The 23234-nt window shown below is 36.1% G+C and overlaps 1 protein-coding gene across 2 annotated transcripts in view; it reads left to right on the forward strand.

The window, feature by feature from the left end:
* The first annotated feature begins 336 nt into the window (after positions 1 to 336).
* Positions 337 to 23234, forward strand: part of LOC121425110 (neuronal acetylcholine receptor subunit alpha-10-like) — a 38041-nt gene continuing 15143 nt past the window's right edge. For both annotated transcript variants that reach the window (XM_041621088.1, XM_041621089.1), the window contains exons 1-2: positions 337 to 610; positions 20181 to 20225. In XM_041621088.1, coding sequence (XP_041477022.1) covers positions 431 to 610; positions 20181 to 20225 — 225 coding nt within the window. In that variant the 5' untranslated portion in view covers positions 337 to 430. The remainder of the gene's footprint in view (positions 611 to 20180; positions 20226 to 23234) is intronic.

A 23234-nucleotide genomic window follows, 5' to 3' on the forward strand; every position in this document is an offset into this window, starting at 1 on the left:
ATTCAAGAATATTTTTAAAACCTCGATCCTTGTAATATCCCTGAGATACCGTTAAAACAACATTAGGATCAGACATGATGTCTGATAATTGTATAACAATGAAAAAATGTTGTTTTTTATTCTCTAACACAACAAAGGGGGTAAAGTTCTTACAAAATAATCTATTGTTACTGGGGTTGCTGTGACAATGTTCAGCATCCCCAGTAACAATATATTAATCCTCCGTGGATAGGTCCATGCAATAAGAACAATTTCAACATCGTGAAGAATATGTACGTGTTCAGCATCCACTACAATAGATTTTATACTCAAATCTGCTAGTCGGCCCCGTTCTTATTCCGATTCATGTCATTACACGTGAATATTGGGGATCAACCATGTTCTCATTATCTTAACATTTGACATTTAAGAGATATGTGTAAATCTAGTAATGTCATCCTGTCTTGATTGTGTTACAGCTCACGTGACTCTGGTTGGAGGCTCAGATGATCACAAACGTCTGGTGGCGGATTTATTCAAAAATTACACGAAAGTTCTTCGACCTGTCAGGAAATTCAGCACGTCTATTGACCTGGAAATGATGCTTCTCCTTTCTCAGGTCATTCATCTCGTGAGTATCCTCATTATGTGTCATCCTAATATCATGAATACTATGTGGGAATAGATGGTGAAGAAGGTATAGGGGCAAGTAGACCCATGCACCCCGGTCTCCACCCCCCCCCCCGGTTGTAGGGGTGGGTGGCTCACTCTGACACCATTTAATGTGATAGCCGGGGATGGATATTCAACTTTATCAGTATTGTACTCACAAATTTACACGCGTACCCCCCCCACACACACACACACAATGCATTCAATTCAATTTCTGCTGGGCAAGACACAGTACGATATTTTAGATCTCGGGGTACAAAATAAAAAAAATTAATCAGAAAGGGAATTTTAAGACTTTACAATTCGAGTTGGAACAACTTTTTTTTATCAACAATAAGAGTAACACTCGTTTAGTAAATATAAATGGAGTATAAAGCATGGAACAGTATAATAAGGAATAAATCGGCCCAATTAAACACCTTTAATAGACAACTGTAAATGTTTTTTTTAATAGCTGTACAGGTGATTGACCACCCCTCCCCTGCAATTTCCTTTTAAATCGATGTCCCTTCTTTCCGGATCTGTTCCATATTTTGATCGCCTTATATATTCTTAATGCCATTTCTATCTTTGTAAACTTTGTGTGTATATGCCTAGCGTCGTAAGACCTCCACTCCCGAATAATATGATTGTAATCCACAAACTATAACGATTTGGAAAGGGGATTGTGTTATTTAATTTCATGCAGCATCCGTCGATGATTAATATTCTCCTGTATTGCAGCAAAAGTATGTCACGTGAATATCACCATAATTGCCGGTCCTAATTTCGATCACGGTAATGGTCAACGATCGGCTGAGCCATTGCATTTTTTCTATTCTACTTTTCACATTCGTTCTTATTTTAATCTTTGTTTTAAGGATGAATCGTATGATAAATCATAACCTACTCTCAGACAACCAGGCATCATTGTTCAATCCAGTAATTCCCGGAATGGATTGAGCCACCGGTTATCATCTTTTCTACATATGACGTGTCCCAGATAACAAATCTAAAGATTTATAGGAGAATTATTGGCAAGATGCCCATCAGGCCTACAAAATACTGTCCTAGGCATAAGACATTTTTTTTTATCTATACCCTGGAACTATTAGTGGTTTCATAATTTCAATGTTTTGATGTTCTACTTTATTTGCTTGATAATGTGATGCCAAAAACCTACGAACAAGTTGTGGAATTACAATGAAACATCGAATACTTAATTTGTATTATGTCATCCATCATATTATACAAGTAGGCCTGCTATCCCTTTCAGAGTGGTTTTCGATACAGTACCTCTTCATCTTCGTGACAGAACATAAAATATATCTCGCAAATTTTCTTTCCCAACATTGTTGATTTGAAAACCATAAAAAGGAAAAAAAAAATCTGCTGTTCAAACAGACTTGTTACAATTCAGTCTGCACTGAAATATTCCTTTTTTTTTCCGGAATATTTTCAACTAACAAAGAAAACGTATTAACATGATAAGAGCAACGGCCATTGTGAAAAGACAGTCATTGTCATGCCTTGTACCATGCCATAATCTAATAAGGCTTAAACAATTCTTATTTGTGAGGAGGGGGAAGGGGCTATTGATGTCTATATTTGGTAAAAATCAAGGGGTGCTGTGTAATTCCATGAATGCTTGTGTGCAACTTTTTTACCCAGTGAAGAAACATGCGTTTTACCCATAATGATTGTACCCCACAAGCTTTCTTTTATGTTTCACCCAATCCCGACATATATTTTACTAAAAAATTAGGTGATCCAGTAAGAGTAACGAGGCTGAATATCAACGAAAGAAAGGAAACGTTTATCAATGTTCAGGAAAGATATATAAATACTATGACACGTTGATATTAAGAATTATGCTTGTTACGAGGGCGCAGAAGTGGTAAATGTTATCAAGGTACTTCAGCGGGACATGCCGTGTTTACGAAATATCTGCAGCTTAGATGAAAAACATACTTTCATAAAATACACTGCAAGTTATCTCATCCCTGTTTGCATCATTTTCATCAGTTAAGAAGCTTTGAGAACGACTGATGATACGAATTTTCCTCTTCATTAAATCTCTTTCATGTATATGCTTTTAAGAGTTAGATGGTTCATGAATATTATGAAACTTATTTAATACTTTGGGCGTTCCTAATTCCAGTATTATAGCACTTAATGACGCAGACGCCTTACAAACTTTCCGCCCCAAAATCTAGCCTTGCATATTTTAGACATTCGATCTAAATTGTCAGTTATCAGCATAAGGCTTATAATATTCTATAAATGAGCAACTCTCTGAACTGACGCCAGTGAGAAATTTTAGTCGCTCCATACGTGTTAAGGCTCGCCACTCTTCATCTCATATGCATACCTACTCATTTCAACTCGTTTTTAGTAGACTTATATTCAAATTTTATAGTACGTAACTCTTTGTATCAATTACTTAGAATATGGAAGGTTTTTTTTTTAATCACCGATACACCAACTCTATATGAAATCCAGTAAATAATCATTGCTTACTTCTGTAAAATGACTTTTAAGCACCGTCACTTTATTCGGGAATGGGTACGGAAATACCATACTGGAAGACATCTTCACTTGGAAAAAAAGATAAGACTTTTTTTAATTATTATGATACTTAATGGCTCAGGCGCCTTACGAAATCTCCGTCCCCAAATAAGTGTGATATAAGTTTATTCAAACCAATCAGGTGATATTTTTATTTTTTAACCTGATTGGTTATTGGTTTGAAAAAAAAACTCATATCAAACTTATATTACTATCATTTTTATTATTATTATAATAATAATTATTATTATCATCACCACCATCATCATTATCATCACCGTCATTGTCATCATAGTCATCATTGTCGTCGTTGTCATCACCATCATCATCATCATCATCAACCTCATCAGCACTTGCATTTATTATTGTCGTTTTTATTATTGTTACTATCATTATCATTATTACTATCACTATTTCATTATTACTACTATTATTAACATCATCAGCGTTATCATTATTACTGTTATTATCATTATGTGAACGATCACACCTGACTGTTAATGTGTCCCTTTTTTCAAGGTATGGAATGATACTCCAACGAACCGATCTCTGGGTCAATTTTAACGGGAAAATTGTGTTTTTTTTCCTTTAAAGTGTGTCGGGGCGTTTTGATAAAAAACAGTATAAGTGTTCATCATTACAGGAGGGTATTTTACGGAGGAGACACAACAAAAATAATGTTCATCAAGTGTATGCTACGTTTGAAACATAAAGTCTTGATTTTCAAGCATAACCTTTGAGGACAAACGAGAAAAATGAGTGAATGTTCTCATTCCGGGAAGAAACCGAATTGTGTCAGGGTATATAAGAAAAACGTCACTGGGTTAAAGATTCTAGGGGACATTTGAAATTGACACTTATTTGCGGAGAACCGTAAGCATGTTAGTTTGAAACCGAAGCCCTTTTAGGATTTTTGTTTCCTTTTAGATTTTTTTCCCCACCGCTAATGTGAAAATGTTCGTCAATTCAGCTTCGGTATAAATGAAGAATCAGGCAGTTCTGGATCGCAAAGATGGAGAAGAATCATGCAGTATTTTAAGATATATCTAGGCCAACTAACTTTCCTACGCAGCTGTATTGCATTCATATCTCAATGAGATATGGTGTCAAATCTAATAAGTCATCTTACCTCAGTTTTATTGGGTCACTACATGTACCCCTCCCTCCCTCAGTCATTCCACTTACCCCCTTTCACAATCTCACCTCTCTTTTCAGTAGCCGGCGCTTACTCTACATGTATGGAAATTCTTATATTTTATGTCTATTTTTACATGTTCTTGTTTATTTCTGTTTATTTTCTCCTCTTCTTGGTTGATTTTTTGTGTGTAAAAAATCAATCTGTCATCTGAGTGTGCTCAAAAAGCTACAGAGAAATTAGGAACATATAGGATGCAAAAGAAGATATAAAAGCGAAGGCGTCGTTAGGGACATTGGAGCCTGAAGAACAGTAGAGCTCTATCTGATTACGATTCTATTGTGGATCGTTTCCCAAGAACCTAGGGGATCCCCACTGGCCTCAGCTTCCTAGATATTCATCAAAGAGGACCAAAATACCAAGTAGAAGTAAGAGATACATGCAAATTGAAGAACATGCTGAAAGTACCTTTTCTTATAAAGTAATGTTGCGCATGTTTAGTTCTTTTGAGGTTTATCGAATTTCGCAGACGATATCGATCGATCAGAGGAACATAAAATAATGCCTTCGTCAGGTTATCTTCCCTTAACAGATAGGTTTCCATTTTCTTTGTATCATGGTGGCTGCTTTCTATGTTAATACCAAGTTTACAATTATAGCTGTGACTCCATGACTTTTCTATATCTGAAATGACTTATGATATCATTGTCTTTGCTCAAATATTTAGACTGAAATCAGACAGATGTACATGCATTTCGGTTTTGCTTTTCTAGTTCACCTAGCTTATCTGATTTGTAAAGAAGGATGTGGTGTGTTATCCAGACCTTTACGTACCGAGTACAACCTGCTGATATTCATTTCTTGTTCATCATTGCTCCTAATTTTTTGAGAAAAAAAATAAAGTTAATAAATTGGCGAACGTTAGAAAAGCCTTTAATATCGTCAGTAAACGATACCCGAACCCAATACCCCCTAAAATGATATTTTCCCTCTCATGACTGGGGGGGGGGGGTATTACCCGACATATTCCTTTTTCCCAATAACATCCAAGAGAACAGAGTTTAGTACTACCATTTTTTTATGCCAGTTTGCCACCATTGTTGGTCTATTCTGAAGGAGATGCCTCAATAAATCTAACGTATGCATGAAAGAGATAATAGAAATAAGGAAATTGAGGGTGTGTGTGTGTGGGGGGGGCTCACTATGGAAAAGGGTTGGTTATTAAATCTCACAATGTCCATCCCCCTACCGTCTTATACAGGCGCCAGCGTCCAAAATGTCTTCACTTTATATTTACCAATGTAAGCGGTTATCAAACAAGCGCACTGAATGAAAAGCAGACATCAACCAGATACTGTGAATCTACAGGCTTATGGAATCAATCGAAGCGTTCAGCTCATCAGTTTAAGTAAATCAGAATATTTCTGATGAATCTAAGAGGTGTCTAAAATGTGTAACTCCCCATATACACCGACACAAATCGAAATAGTATAATTTCATCAGCTAAAAATCATTTAGCTATTTTCCTCAGTTATACATGCAGCACAAGCATCAGTAATGAAATTTGCTGAGTTTTCAGGACGCCAAATCGCTATAAATTTATATCGATTTGGCTTCCGGAAAAACTCAGCACGTTCTGTTGAACAGAGCACTTCGCGCATAATTGTAAGTTTGCAATTTTAAGTGACCCCCCCCCCAAAAAAAAAAATTGAGCAAGGACCTATAATATTTTTACCTTCAATTGATAGCACTCTAGATCGAGATCTAGATTTTAAATCTGTAGCCGCATTCAATGTACTAAATTGTGACGTCATAAAAATTGGTACTTTTTTTTTCACTTCCGTAAGTTGTTGACCACTTTCCGTAAGAGCAAGGGAGCCCAAAGTAAGCCACATGAATTCTTGTTTGACCCGAGTGATTTAATGTTAAATTCTCCGGGCGCATAACTGATTTGAAATCATTGCTGTCCCGTGGCCATACAACAGATTTCCATGTCTAGACTGAAGATGTTTTCTATTTATATCCAACAAGACAGGGCATGGAAACCGCAAAAATATGATAATTTTGGGGAGGACTTTTTTCGTTTTACAAGAAAATTACTGCTTTAGCAAGGTTTTGATTATAAAAGAATTGTCATTGTATATTATTTAGGCCTCTAAGGTAAATTGCTTTCCACATTCAACTGCTCATACTTTTTGCTTATTAGATTGAGTTTAGTATATTAGATATCTGATTGAAGAATTTAAACGCCTTTATTGCGGTTACATAACGAAAAATCTCGAAGCTTTGTTCCTCAATGATGTGCCTTCATGTTGAAATTGAACTTTACCTGAACATGATGAAACGCGACGCTCTTTCGAAATCCAAACCGCTTCGCCAGGCACGACGAAAATTCTTGCTCGCCCTAGCAAAATTAGGGTGCAAATCGAAGTGGAGAGAGTGCATTATTACATCTAATTTGTTGGAGAGCTATAGTGCTAAGGTATCGTCTAAAACAACATGTGATTGAATCTTGGCAGCGTCCAATCGATATTCATTCACCTTAATTCTGACTTTGTCAAGATTTTCTTTCACATCGCTGGCTTTTCCGCTGACTTCGAGATTCATTTCGTGTACAAAGCGGTTACCAACCTTAAATGAAAAGGGTAAATCATTGATTAGATTGCAACGTTTCCAGGTGTGTAAAGCGATGTGACTGTATTCCCTCACCCATTCCTGACTAAATTAAAAGACAGGAAAATAAACAGAAATGGCACTTTATTAGAATCATAAACAAGATCATTAAAAAGGGATTATATTTTAATTAATAGTATCAGCGAGACATACAATTTTAAAAATTAATTAGCCTTCCATTAATGTTCTACAAAGGCAAAATAATAATCACGATGATGAGCACAATCTAGTATTGCCACATATCAGTAAATAAAATGACAGGAAGAAATCTCCGAATAGTCTCTATTCGTGAGTTTGATATTTTCGACGTTTTATTTCAGATCATCATCAGAAACCGATATTTACATGAAAACTTGTATTTATAATGAACTAAATAAATAGAATAACAAAGGTGACATACCTCTTGAATGAATAAATTACAAGAGTAGTTATTAACCAGAATTAAGAGGAATGAGATTACATAACATTAAAGACGCTGATAAATGTTATGTAATCTTATGTCTCTTTATTTCGTTTTAAACACATGTACTTCATGTACTTGTAGTTTATTTAATCTAGAGTTGTTTTACCTTCGTTATTCAATTGACTTACTTCCAAAAAATACACGTATTCATCAGTTCCTGATGATGATCTGAAATAGGTGTCGAAAATTTGAAACTCACGAATAATATGTCTGTACTCGGAGTTTTCTTATTGTCATTCTATGATGGTCATCATTTTGTAGAGCGCAATTCAATAGTAAAAAAAAACGTTGAATAAATACGCATGCATGTTCTAATTACTCTCAATCTATTTTATTTTGCAATTTTTAGTCCTCTTCTTGCTCTTGCCTCTTTACAATCTGCACGTTCTTCTCACATCCATGTTATTCATCATTCTCCCTATTCTCCTTCCCCTCTCCCTCTCAGTGACCTTGTTTAACACGTACCACTCATTTCTTCCCACATCCTTTTATCACCCCGTCCCAGTCTCCTTCGCTTTTAATATTTTATTTTTCTCTCTATATATATTTGTATGTATATATTCATATGAAAACATATTATTTTATAACCGATTCATTTATTTGTTTACTGATGAATACATCTTCATGATCTATGAATATTTTTTTTTTCAAATTTGTAAATTCATTGTAACTTCCACTAAATTTCGATTCAATTTCCAGCCCCGCCCCAATCAAGTTACCTTTATCTTATTATTCCACGAGCCTGACATTAGTTTCTCCTGGAGGCGAGTCATGACTGTTTATCAGTCTAGTGAGCCTTATATACACCAATTATACTCACAGAATGTCAATGTTTGAAGAAGTGGTACTAGTCAACGACCGCGTCCATTCCCATCGCCCCTTTCTCGTCATAGAAAGACGACCTCAGCGGTCAAGTCTGAAAGTACTTGTGGTTTCACGGCCCTAAAAAATTCCCATAGAATCGTGTGTTAAATTGGCACTTTAAAAAATCATGAAAAATAAGGATGAAATTCCAGGGTTGAATATACCAGTGGATGGGATATCTGACATTCCATATCTGACCAGAAAAGGGTACCTGGACCGCAGGGGCGTCGATCCATTTTTCAGATTGGGGGGGCAAAATCATGGATCAACGTTCCAAAGGCGCTCGATCCCACAAAACGAACAAACTCACCCACACACACCCCTACACCTCCCACACACACATAGGCCTATATCATATGTATATATATATGTGTGTGTGTGACTCATGAGAAAGAGACATATATCTCACCCTCACCAACAAATTAATGCGAGCGCGAAGCGCGAGCTGAAATTTTTTACTGACATGAAAACAGGGAAAAGGTACCTGTTTAGGAGTGTTTGTAGTAACTCATGAGGGGGATAGATACATGTATTTCACTACACAGATAATGTGAGTGCCGTTAGAGAGCTGAAATTTCTTTATATTCTGACCTGAAAGCTTGATATTCTAAACATTTTTGGTATCAATTATTAATATGGGTTTCTAAAAGAACAATAGCTGCGAGCGCGAAGCGCGAGCTGAAAATTTTGATATTTCGATCTGAAAAAATGAACTATTTAATGGACTATTTTTAATAAAGAACAAGATATATATATCCAACAAAAGATTATTGCAAATCGAAGCGGGAGTTCTTTTGAGGTTTAGAACTGAAAACAGGACATTCTATTCACCTATTTAATCATGAAAAGTATGGGTTTTTGCTACAGAAATGATGCGAGCGCGAAGCGCGAGCTGAAAATTTTTATATTCCAATCTGAAAAGCGGACATTTTGAGCACGATTTTAAATAAAGAACTAGTTGGTATCTCGATCTCGCTTGCTGATTTCCGTGTAACATTACAATCTTAATTCATTTTTTAGTTGCACATGCGGAATTATTGGGGGGGCAAAATGATATGTTTGCCCCCCCAATATTTTCATTGGTGGAGCGATCGCCCCCCCCTGCCCCCCCAGGATCGACGCCTCTGCTGGACCGGCTAATCTAAAAAAATAAATCGGCATTTGTGAAGACTATTTCCTGACAGGATAAAATTCCTCGAGACAGTAAATTGGACCTAATTCTTCCGCCAGACGGAAAAGTTCCAAAATAGTAGATATAACTTCCTAATTTGAAAAAAAGGAAAGTGCAGAAGTTACCCTCTCTAAAAGCAGTGTTAGACTGTAAATATTTATTCCCCTTTGTTAATCAGCAATATCATATTAAAAGATTGAGAATGTGTTGGCTCGAATGAATATCTTTTGCCTGTCAGCTGTAGTTAGGCCCGTGACCTGCGACATAGAGCATAACGCGCTTATAATGCAAAATGCAAGAACATCTATTTGATTTCTGATTTCAAAATGGTAACGAAAGGAAACGATATATCGAAAGGTTCCACATTCATTTTAGTCCTCCATTTTTCTCTCTTTCTATGAAAGTTTACATCTGTTTTTTTTTCTAACATGATTAACCATGGCGGGGAAGAGTCATGGACCATATAGGAGTGTGTAAACATTTAGTCTACATTCGGAAAGTCGTGTCCTTACTTTTCTAACGATTTATCTTTATCAGCCCCCAATATGCTTTGCCAGTTACCTGTTTAATTTTCTTTATTGTGCTCTTTGAACGATATTATAGGGGCTGATGCATAATGCCACCCAATAGGGAGGGAAGGGGCTGGAAATTAATTTTCCAAGCAAAATCCTTTTCGACTATAGCACAAAAATACTCGTAAGCAAAAAAAATGCCTTACTTGTCTTGAATTAATTGACAAGCATCCAAACAATATTGATTTAAAAAAGACATTAATTGTTCTACCTAACCTATTTGGCAAGCAAGAAAAAATTAAAAAGAAAATAAATTCTGAATTTCAAATTCATTATAGCGATGGATTTGAATTATTCAAAAACACATTTTTTTCTTGTTTCAAATTTCTGTAACATCACTTAAAATAACTATAGGTTTATTAAACCTCTTTACATCGTTTTATATTCATATCAGAACTTGTTCCAATATGGCATATGAATGAAAAAAAATGAAATGAAATAATTACTTGTTAACGGTACATGTATGGCAATTCATTAGAAAAAGACAATACATTTTTTGGCGCCAATTCTACATCAAATGGAGTGTTGCATTTATGTTTGCACACGTGTGTACCACCTGCAAAACTGGGAATTTCAGATCCAAATTAAATCTTAGTAAAAAAAAAAAATGCTAAACTTTACAGCTCTAAATCCAATAAGCACTGAATGGCCTTTCTTTCGGAAATGTGTATGAAATGGGGATATTGGGTAACGGGGGTCCGTGCTCTTATTCAAGGTCACGCTTAACTTGAACGGTTTTAAAAAGCACTCTACCCAAAAGAGGATAAGTTATGGGAATGGAATTATCATTCTAGACGCTGTTTGATCAGACGTCACCGTGATCACGAATGTGCATACATATATGTAGGTATGTTGTTCTCTCAAAAATTAAAAGAAAATTCCACTCTCAAGGAGTGAATCCAAGGGGTGGATTTTAATGAAGCCATATTTTTCGCTTACCTTAAAGTGACATGAGGATCAACGTATGTTTTTAATGAATAGTCGGCAAAAAGAAAATACAGATGTGTTTATTCAAATGGAAATTCACTAAAATATCAACGTATAGTCTTTCTTTACATGTATTGTTGTGTTGGGATCGTTTATATCTTAGTTGGGAGCATCAATGACCACGCAGGAACGTTCGATGTACATTTCAATCAAGAAACTTTATTAATCATCAATCTTCAGCAATATTACATGTAGAGTTGAAAAGCATATCACAACGTACGACGATGTAGATCTTAACTCTGTGATGATCTTAACTTATCTCCCCTCAAGCCTTGGGTGTACACTCAATATATATTAAAGCTTCTACACAAATTATAATCCAAGGGTTTGGATATAGGACTAAAGGGGGTTTAATTATTGGGAAGGGGAAGGCAGTTCTTTGTTCTCTGATTGGAGTTTGTTTGACTATGAACAATAAGGGTTTTAATGGCTTGGATTAAATTAATGATAAGGGTACTGAGAAGGGGGTTGAAAAGGATGGTTCTGAGAAGGGGGCATATACATTATGAAGTCTAGACTGTGTATATGTAGTGATTTATACAATCACTACATTACATCCCCTTTCTTTGGAAAATTGAGGCTCCCCTCCTTGTGGAAAAAAAAATTATCAAAGAAAGCAAATTCAGAGGAATAGATACCATGGGGTCAATGAACTATATACATTATAAAGTCAATACAAAGAAATAGAAATGTAAATATATACAACATAGAGTAAATACAGAAAAATAGAAAAGAAAACGATAAGTGAAACATTGACCATTGTTCCGTGTTCTCTTACGCTCATTCTCTCTCCCAAACGAATACTTCAAACCTATATACATATTTACAGTAAATTCATAGTAAATAATTAGCATAAATCTTTCCATTATTGTGGTAACGATAGACTGAGATATAATGTTAACCTTACTCAAAAATTCACAACACAAATTTCATTCTTCAGAAACCAGTGCTGGTTTATGCACTTAAACTAAACAAAATTAATCTCAAATTGTGCAGACTTATGCACTTAAAGGAAACAGTAAAATGCAGAGAAAAGGAAAATTAGAATAACAATCAAGTATCAATAACATAATGTACATGTATCAAATATCCTTATTACTATCCAAGGAAATTCAGCAATGGATAACAAATGTTTTTATAATGTAAGTGAAACAAATCTAGTACAGTTGTAGGTTTAAGTTATGTAGATACCAATGTCCTGTATATGTAATAATTTACAATCAATATATAAGCCAAGTTTGCTAGTGTGTCTCTCTCTACACCGCTATCTACCATTAATTAATAAATTCCCATCATACTCGGATGATAGACAAACCAAAGATACAAATGTGATATTCCAACATGATTATATATAAGAAAAACAGGTGCGCTCTAGGTATTGAAAGTGTGTCTATGTTCAAATAGGCCATATTATACTTCATACGAAGCATCAACATAGAAACCTGAGTCACTAACAACCTAACCTGTCAAATATCTCTTTTTACAATCATATTTAATGAAAAAAAAGTTTAACAAGTAATTCAAACTTGTTCAGTATCACTAACAAGAGTATGTTTAAACCTTGTTATGTCATTAAAATGATGATCTATGATATATAACTTTGTTCATGAACAAATTGCATTCTAACACGTGTTCAATTCAACACAACAAACATACCGTCATCAAGATTTTGACTACAAATTGCTTGCAGGTCTTATTCAAACCATTGTGACTTAAAACATTATCTAGGAAGTAAACTCTTCCAGGAATAACAAAGGTACAATATATCTATAAAATTACAATAGGGTATACACTATTATAAAGAGATTAAAGCTTACGCATACAAAGACTTGTAAAATCTTGCTGGGGACCCTGTTATTGGTATTTGTCTATTAGTCAATATGTCATTAATTAAATCATCCGTGCCCCTATACAAATCGACATTCCACCAAAATCTTACTTGTTTGGTGGTGTTATTAAGGCTTTGGTCGAATGAGGTCAGTAATTGTAAATGTCCATTCTTAAAACGTCCTCTATGTAGAGTCATGTTCTTATCAATGGGGGCATTTACAAGCATTTCAAACTGTTTTTCCAGGTCGGTCTTTGTCAAAGGTCTGGGGGCAGCTATACCATTGTTGTCCGCTAATGCATGCAAGTAATCTGAATCATGGATTGGGTCTGATAATTGGGTACACATAATTTGCTCAGCATTGAACTCTGGAAGTTTCTCATCATTCTCATTGATGAAGTTCACTGATGGTTTTTCAGTGTTTTGTTTCCCTTGTTCTTGAGCAGTTGTGTTCTTCCCTAAAGCTTCCTTCAGCTTTTGTATGTGTGTAATATGTTTCCTCTCATCAGATGCTTTCATGAAGCAAGGTTTTAATCTATTGAAATTAAACACATCTCGCAAGACTTCTCCTTTTAATGTAGCCATGTAGCCAAAATGTAATGTGTTCGATCTAACACATCATGAACAACTAATGGCCCAACCCATTCAGCTGCAATCTTTTTAGAGTTTGCAGTCAATGAAGATGAGGTAGGCTTATACAAATAGACTAATTGTCCTCTGGAGTAAATGGGTGATTTTCCCAGTTTGTTTCCAATTTCTGCATTTTGTTTATCTTGCTGCTTTCTCTGTAAAGAGAGCATTGTCTTCGAGATATGGTCAAATTTCTTTTTCAAATGGTCAACATATTCACTGTATGACCGTGATAGACCAGACATAGGATTGAAAGACAAAGCAGTCAAGTTTGGGGGCTCCCTACCAAAAACAAGCTGATATGGACTGTGGTCACCGAGGTGTGGGGAAGAAAATGAATTGTAGGCATATGATGTAGTAGAAATGTATCGAACCCAATCGGTGCCAAACTGATTTAAGTTGACCTTGAGGAAATTCGAAAGGGTGCGAATGTGTCGTTCTACGTGCAAACTCCCATGATTCTCTACACTAATGACCTTCTGGTCAATATTCAAAGCTGAACACAAAGTTGTCAGTAGTTTGCTAGATGAAACTGGATTTTGTGATTTCCCAATGGAGAATCAAACAGATGCTGTGAGTGTTGTCAGTCAGAAGTCAGCGCGGAGCAGAACAAGTAGATCTTCTCGAGCAAGCAGTAGGAGTGATCACCTTATTCTACGTCGCCAGGAAGCTGCCATTAAAGCAAGTTCGGCATTCGATTTCATTGACACTTCGAAATTTAAGGACACAAAGAAAGCTAGCTTGTCTTCAAGCCGAACAAGCTGTTCTGGAGGAGAGCGCTGAGTCTGAGTTTTCTCATGGACCCGAAGAAAACCACGATCTCAAAGACATAAAAGAGGAAAATGAAGCAGAAAGGATTTCACGTTTTCTTAATCGCCAGGAAGAGGAGGAAACTCCTGTCATTACACACCTAAGTATAGAAAAAGATCAAATGTATCAAAATTTGTATATTTTCGCTGTTTAAGGTCAAAATGCTGTAACTCCCTTTCCTTAGATGCAATGGGTTTGCGGCATTGTGAGATTGATGTCAATCAGTTCATTTTCAGTCTCAGCTCCTTTTTAACGTACCAGGTGGAAATTGTAAAGAAATTATTTTCATTCATTTCGATTACATTAAGTGCAGATTACCATATTGATAACGAAAATATCAAGTAAATAATTGTTTTACCATGCAACTAGAAAAGGAAGTTCTAGATTTGTCAATCAAGTCTTGTCACTTCGCGACTCTCCATTAACAGATTAAGATGATATAAAATAGTTATCTTTGTTAGCATTCGGATCAGGACTAAGAAATAAAAAAAAGAAAGGCGCCGAATGATTCCCTTCGTGAAGTTGCTTTGAAAACGAGTTAATGATATTTGGTAAAATTACAGATACGACCGTATACATAATCAACATAAAGCTTTGCTTTTCAGTAGGCCCATCCATTTTATCAATTTTATTGGAACATGCAGTTTTATTTATTTTTAATTAAAATGATTTACTTTCTAATGTACTTTAATCATTTGTAAAATATGTTTATATGAATGAAAACGACAAATGATTCTTCAAAATAAGTTCTACACCAATGATATCTTTATGAAACCGGAGAGAATAACACGTCAGAAATATATATATGTTAAACAAATTGAAATTGATAGCCCCTTTCTTCCGCAGTTCAAGGTAATTTAAATTGGATAAGTTTAATGAAATATTACCAAGCACTGATAGTAATATTATTTAATGGTCGCTCACTTTACTTGAATGTCCTAGCTTTGAAGGAAGCAAAAAAATGGCATCTTCATATTCATAAAAGGAAGTCAGACCTATCGAAGAAAGAAAATAAACAGGAAATTTTATCAATTTGATATACATGTATGTTGACTATAATGCCTAGGCCCAAGGGCCTCATCTGCATGCATCAATTTTCCCCAAAATATAAGTTACATGTATATTGTTATGATATTGAATATAGATGGTATAAATTTAATTGAAGTGGTTCAATTTATATTGGCCTGCATTGCCAATTCAACTGCATCTGGATAGCCTCTGCGGCTTTCTCCGTCCTTTCATTTAGATATTTGAAGACACCATCGTGTGTCCAGTGGGCTGTACATGATTCTACGCTAACCGATAAACAAGTATCAAACATGCCCGACTGGGTCGCCTGATGACCATCCCTTTCAACAGGTGATAACTAGCGGGAAAGATATTGAAGAGCCCACCAGAGGATACCAACTATTGATTGAACCGGACAGTATTGATTTGAAGGGTGAAATATAGTAATGGGAGCAGGAGATATCGGTGCAGGTTAGCAAGGCCAATGACTATTACGAGAATAATAATGCCCATAAATTGATGGCACATGATGGAATTTAGGATAGTACTGTGTCGGTAGATTCTATCAAATATACAATCAAGTATATTCGGAACTCAAGACCCTAAAGATTGTAGTGTTACGTTTTCGAAGTCGAATCCAAGTACAGATTTAATACATTAATCAAACTTACAACGCACTCCGACTATACCTTTAGGATTATGACATGATATATTTTGTATCTGTGCATCTGGGCATGGTGGCTCAATGGTAGAGTGTCCGCCTTATGAACGGGAGGTCGTGGGTTCGATCCCCGGTCGAGTCATACCTAAGACTTATAAAAATAGGACCTTCTGCCTTCTTGCTTGGCGCTCAGCATTCAGACTGGAGAAGGGTACTAATAACATATTATGTTATGCAGGGCCCGCTGGAAGAGCAGTCTTATGATTGAAGTGGCTACCCTGGGTAAATAAAACATTATTATTATTATATAGAATTAACCTAAGGAACGATCAATATTTGTTTTCATAATATAAGGACTATATGGATGATAAAGGATTCATGTGTACAATTGTATGTAGAAGCAACATTACGCTTTCAGCGGCTGATGCTGCAGCAGGCAAAATCAGCTCCATTAGCGAGACTCCTTGGCGCAAGGATGCGTTCAAGATCAAGTGTTTTTAAAGTTAATGAAAACTGTTTGCACCTACCTCATTTCTTCTCTCGGAGAATTCGAGTACTCTAAAGACCACCTTCTTCACTTTATAGTCATATCAAATTGCCTGCTCTAAAATTCGCGCTTTCCCCCGTCATTTGTCCCGACTGTACTAATGGAATGATATGCCAATGGTTTCTATCCAATCCCCCCTCTCTCTATTTTCATTCTATCATGACTCGATATCAGAAGATGGTTTTATGCGAATGTGATGATAGTTGTTTTTTGTGGTTGTTATTAATATTCGGGAGATGTCATCTCTTCAAGATTCTGCTCTGGCAATCCGAAGTTCCTATTGTGAAAATAATTTACTCTAGAATATGAAGGAATGTGTGAATATTGCGTATGAAAATGCCTCTATGCTTGAATTCTATTTCAAATGTCATCGAGCCGAATAGTCGTCTATTCAAGACGATTATAAAAAATATTGTTTTTTGCAGACCCTCATAAAAAATGTGCACTACCGCGCATGACTGACTATACAGCGGTCATATGTTTATTTATTTTTTTGTTGTTTCATTCGAAGGCAAGCTCGCTATTAAGAAGGGTCGATATTTATGAAAATTGGGAGTATGCCAAAACAACTTCACAATTTTTATTTCTATATTGATTTTTTCATGAATAAAAACTAGATTTCAGATGTGGGTTCGTGGAAACTCTGAGGCAACATGAAATATCTTTTCCAGTATTTCCAGTCTTATATACTCTTCACTTCATATCAAGGAGCAAGATTTCTTTGCCTTGAAGGTTGTAAGTAGATCTACCTGTGACACGTGTCTGGGAATTTAAATTTGCTGAAGCGTAAGTTCCATCTCTCGTGTTTGAATTCATCTTTCATCTCAATCCATAAATGCCGTTATGAGCACCTTCTATCCGTCTGTGATGAAGAGGAAAGAGCAGGCAATGCCCCACAAAAGGTTGCAAAATATATTAGCCAGATTGGTCTGGGGTCAATTTTATTTAAGGGGGGGGGGTGGACGTCATTTCTGAACCAGATTGTGTTAACTTGATATAGAATTTCCAATTTCCTCTATTTGTAAAGAATGAAATAATCTAAAACAGTAAATCATGGGGGGGAGGTAATCACTCCATGAACGCATTGTAATCGTGAGAAAGACAGTAATCTTGGACAGAAGCTGGAAATAATGAATATTACATCAAAATGTATAGAATCATGGAGGGGTTTTGGAGGATTGAACCACGTTTGGATTGCACCCATACTGCAGACATACTTTCAATTAAAGAACGATCAAAAACTATCAAGTGAACATCTCGTACGATTGTCCTAGTATTTGTTTTCTGGCTTTCGATAGTCCTACTTCAATAATCATCTAATCATGCTTTATTTTCTTTCCGTTACTTCAAATAAGGATTGTATCTGTCAAGTTACTCGCACTATACCTTCAGATCATCAATAAGTTTTAAAAATTTTATGTCCAAATAAAATAAGTGACTTGCACCGATTATCAACATTTCTAAAACATTTCTCTATGACAAAAAAGGCCATAGTCAATGATAAAACGTCGAATGAGTTTTGTTCTCCACGAAATAATGACATCATTTTGTAATTCAGGTTATTGCACACAGGTTTCATCTTTGAAGCACCTGTTTCAAAATAGACAAATATTGATTGCAATGTGATCATATTTCATCTCACGCTTAAGAAAAAGACAGCAAAATCAATATTATCATAAAAGATAGTATTGATAGCCTTATCCCAAGGCTTTTAGCCAAAATGCATTTTTAGATACAGCATTATTCTCGAGTTTATCAAGTTAGTTTTGTACTAGAATAGTTTTGTCAGTCACGCCAATTCTTTGAGCTATATTTGGTATTTTGGGGAGTGAAATGCCTTCCATCCGGTGAAGGTATAGTTTATGAACTTTTCGTCTTCTAATCTGAATGACGTGGGTTCGATTCCAAGCCATGGCATGTTTTCCTTCAGCAGGAAATTTACCCACATTGTGCTGCACTCAACCCAGGTAAGGTGAATGGGTATCTGGTAGGGATTTATTTCTTGAACGCAGTGTGGATAAGAGCTGCTCTGCCGGGGTATTTATGCTGCGTTAAGTACTAGATAAACGCTTATAGACTTCTGATAGAGTAAGATTTAAGTGCTATTCATGCAAGAAGAATAATTATTTTATTCATATCATTTCTCTTTATAATAATATTTTTATAACAATTTGATTTTACAATGTAACAGGCCAGTGATATTACAAAGCAATGTCATCCTAGGGAATCATACGATTTTCTGATTTCTTTCCATCAAGCATATTATGTATAGGGAGTTCACTGTTGCGATGGTTATAAAATACAATTTTTATCTAAATGATTTTCGGGGTTTAAGGCGAATCAATAGCCTAATAAATCCACATGAAACTAGAAATGTAAGTATTAGCGATATATCTCCTGATCCGCCTCCCGATCCCCCAGTAGAAATGAGAGAAAAGCTGTTAAAATCTGGAATAGTGGGTTCCGGTTAAATATTGACACGTCACCGAATCGGTTGTAGAAATCAGAAGAGACCACTCGAAGATATTTACCTCAATTGTCCAAACTTACTCCATCAGTATGTCACGAGGCTAAGAGCATGAAGAGTGACTCACATGCAGGCCTGTTTATCATAGTGATTGATAGTGATCAACAAGAATGCATGTTACTCTTTAAATTGTTTGTACAATCTTAATAACTTGGTAAGAACGTTGGAGTATATTCGTCTCCTGTCTCCTCAAGAAGAAATTCCTGTCATTATCTATTGATTTATATGATTTATATATTGCCATAATTGTCATGAGTAATAGTAATACTATTAAGACATGTATTAGTAATATCGGCTATTTCTAATATCAATTATTTCACTTGCTTTGTGTTTTCTTTTTTTCGTTCGCTTATTTGTGAAATTCCTCCACCGCGCCACCCCCGTTCTCATCCAGTATTGAGGATGATGAATGAAAAGAAGATCATATAGCATACACTCACTGTTTCGTCACATGCAAAGACATCTTTCAACTTCTCCACATAAGTGGCGCGATAAAGCTCTAAGCCAGGAGCTAAGGTAATCTAGATTTAAGTAGACACTTGCAGGAATATTTCCCCAACCAATTATATTACTTCACCAAGCGGAATGTCTCAAAGACTATACTGGACAAGGGTCTCTCTAAATGAGATGTCAAACCTCGCGCAAAAACATGCACGCAATTCTTACTTCTGCCGCTGAATATCGCGTAATTATGTAGCAGTGGGAATGACACAGCCGCAGTGAAAAATTGGAACACATCGCTCAGCAAGTGTGCATTAAGCTGAGAGCCTTCTAATCCGTTGGATGTTATGGATGCCTTTAGTATAGGAATTCTGTTTGCCGAAATAAAAATCGCCATCTCCGCGACAAAGGCATAAACAATGAAGATGTTCGCCTCTGTAAATTGAAAATGAGATATGTAAGATGCCCGGTTCACTCGGCGACTATAGTAACACGACTCGCCAGATTCCCACCTTATAGAAATTAACTCCAAGAAAAAGGAGTAGATAACAATCCAAATCTTGTTATAAGAGTGCTTGTATGTGTCTTGAAAACACACACACACACCCACACAGATAAAACACATACTAACAATATTTATCCTATCTCTTCTTTTTTTTCTTCAGGACGAAAGAATGCAGACTCTCAAAGTTAACGTCTGGATGACTTTTGTAAGTATTTTTTATTCCACATTGGACTATTTCAATCAAATGAATAGTTAATAATTATTCGATGCCGGTAATACTGATTTGAAAAAACCCGATTTTTTTACATTTAACATAATTAAATATGCTATCATAACCATGATGAGGATCTTGAGGGGATAATAGCATACGCAAAATGCATGTTGGCATAACTATACAAATAATGCACAGGTGATGTTGAGTGTGTGGTAAGCATACGTGGTTTTCAAAATGGTATTCAAAAACACTATTCTATCGTTCCGTAGTTTAGAAAGCTTAGTTAATTTCATGACATGTAAGAGATTCCTCGCCGAAGAACTGTTGAATCACTTCCTCCTATCACTTTCTTCGGCCGCTTTTGCCAAACTGGCGTAATAGTTCAGGTTTTATTTACCTTCTCCGTATTCGACTCGATTGCAATAGATGTCGGTCAATCGTGAAAATAAGAGCGACAAGAACACTTAGTCAAATCTTTGATTCAAACAGAAATAACCTACGAAAAACGTGGCCTTACCACAAATCGTGGAATGTGAGCTTCAGGAAGATTTCCTGGTGAACTCAAAGGTATCAAAATTCACCTGTTCCAAACTTGACAACGACATATCACTTTTGCAATTTTGCTTTTATCTTCCTGTTTGCTCTACTCCGGACAAAATCCCACATTTTTCAGAGACGCAGCTTCGATGGCAATCAAACGACATGTTACCCTAGATACTTCAACAACGTCCAACCTTTTCGCATTTAAAAGGAAACCAGTCGGATCGGGTAGCCAAATTTGCCTGATTGATCCGTTATTGGAGGCGTCAAGCCCGTAAGGGATACCATGCCTCCGGAAACATAACGATGAAGTGCTTTTATTTTTCAGTTCATTTTTGCTGGAAATATTCCTGCGGGTCTGACATGTCTTCTTGTAATATAAACCAAAGTATCTTGTCAGCTAATAAACAGAGCCATAACCTTGGGGGTGTTTAGGCTCACCTACATACAATGTACACCTCCTTTCATGGAACATGTGGAATGAATCGAGAGGCGGAAACATGAATACCACTGAGCATATACAGATAACAGGATCACCTACATGTATGTTGACAATGGTCCGTGTTCTCTTGTATCGCCACTTTTTCACAATGCAATTATCGCTTATAGTATTTGGGAGGTAAATATTCATCTATCGTGCCTTTCCTTAATAACTACCACCTTGATTCAGATAGAGCTTATCGGATCTCTGGATTCTCGAGAGGCTCTGGTAATAGGTCGTGTGGTTAGTGTATTCATCTACACCCTGATTAGATTCGGATTCTTTTATCAGCCAAATTGAGCTGCTGATGTATCGAGCATAATTTTGTTTTGTTTTCTTTCGTTAGAATTTCTTTATACCAATGAGATTTTGTGCCACTGGTTTCTAGAATCTAATTAAATCCAGCCAAAATCATATTTATTCCGACCACAATGTTGGAAATGTCGCTGATGATTATTTCTAATAAGTGCAACAGTATGAATTTCAATGGTATCAAAGCTATAATCCTGATAACTATAACTAAATTCATATCACGGAAGTTTTAAAGTACTATCGACTTGTAGATATGACAAAATAATTTTTCTCGCCAAGTCGACATTAAAACATATCTCACAATGTTGGCACACAACTTTCCATAAGTCAACTTTGCGAGATAATGTATCTCGCCATGTTATCGACTTGACAAGATAGATTATCTCGTCACCTCAACAAGTCGATGGCACTTTAAAGTTTCCGTATTGTACAGCATCAGAAAGGTATCACAATTGTAACATCCACCCCGAACACCTTATGTTGCACCCCTTTCTGGAGTTCCCAAGTACCGAACAGGCATTCGGGAGCATGGTTGAGTATTTGGTCTTGACCTCTTTTAGTCCACAACTTGCGGTCTCCTTTCAAGATACTCGAAACCCTGGTTAACATACCCTGCGCTCCATCACCAAAGAACATTGCTTGGGCACCTCATTTCCTAGTCAGACAAACTCCGTAAACTCCCGAGTGTTCGTGATTATGCCGCCAAAATTATTTGCCCCATGAAAGAAGCAGAGACTTAACATATTCGGAGGACTCTGTAAAAAAGGATTTCATCATACTCGACGACTGCGGCCATGGTCACAAGGACATTGAATGTTATGGAGTGCATAAAAATCATACTCTCGAGCCTGAATATTTTCTTCACAATTTGTTTAAAGGTAATTTCACTCTTAGTGGTTTTCTTCAGTGGTCGCCAAACTGCAGTATAGGTCACTCGAGAAGAATTCAGTTTTAAAATAACCAGAGAATTCGTCCATATTAAACTGCCTGATTTTACATTCTTATACCAGGTGTTTTTATTTTTTACTGTATGAAGATAAAATGGCACACAGTTTCAAACTGTTAGGGGACTATTCCACAAAGTGCAAATGAATATTACTTACATGATATTATTTCTCCCGATATTTATATAGATAAGTCATCCAACCTTCCGAATGAGTTACATACATGCATTGGACTGCTGGTCATCTATTATTAACACGTACAACTGCAGCCATATTGATCAAATATTTAATTCTGAAAAGGAAACATTTTACCTGTAAATTTTTAACGGGGTTATACGTACTAATCACAAGAGCGTTTCACGAGCATATCCTAGGATAAGTTCATCTGCTGCACAGGCATACCTGATGATGGAAAAATTGTATTTTACAAAGAGGAGTAAGAAAGTGTGGATATTTGTGGTCCTTGTCAGACCGTAGCAACCCCCATACAATTTGTTTGCATATCACTGGTTAGTTATTTTTCCCCAAAAAACATTGAAGGCCTCTTTTGCAATGCCTTTCAAAATAACGCAGTAGCTTATATCGGTATGGAGAAGGTTGTCTTGGTTTAATTATCACCTTACAAAACATACAAAGATGTGAGTTCATCTTAGCCCTATATTTCGATAGTTTACTGGTTAAAACATCTTGGAAGAGATCAAGTTGTATGAACAATGTTTTTAC

Source organism: Lytechinus variegatus, chromosome 12, assembly GCF_018143015.1.
Source record: "Lytechinus variegatus isolate NC3 chromosome 12, Lvar_3.0, whole genome shotgun sequence".
Classification (NCBI taxonomy): Eukaryota; Metazoa; Echinodermata; class Echinoidea; order Temnopleuroida; family Toxopneustidae; genus Lytechinus; species Lytechinus variegatus.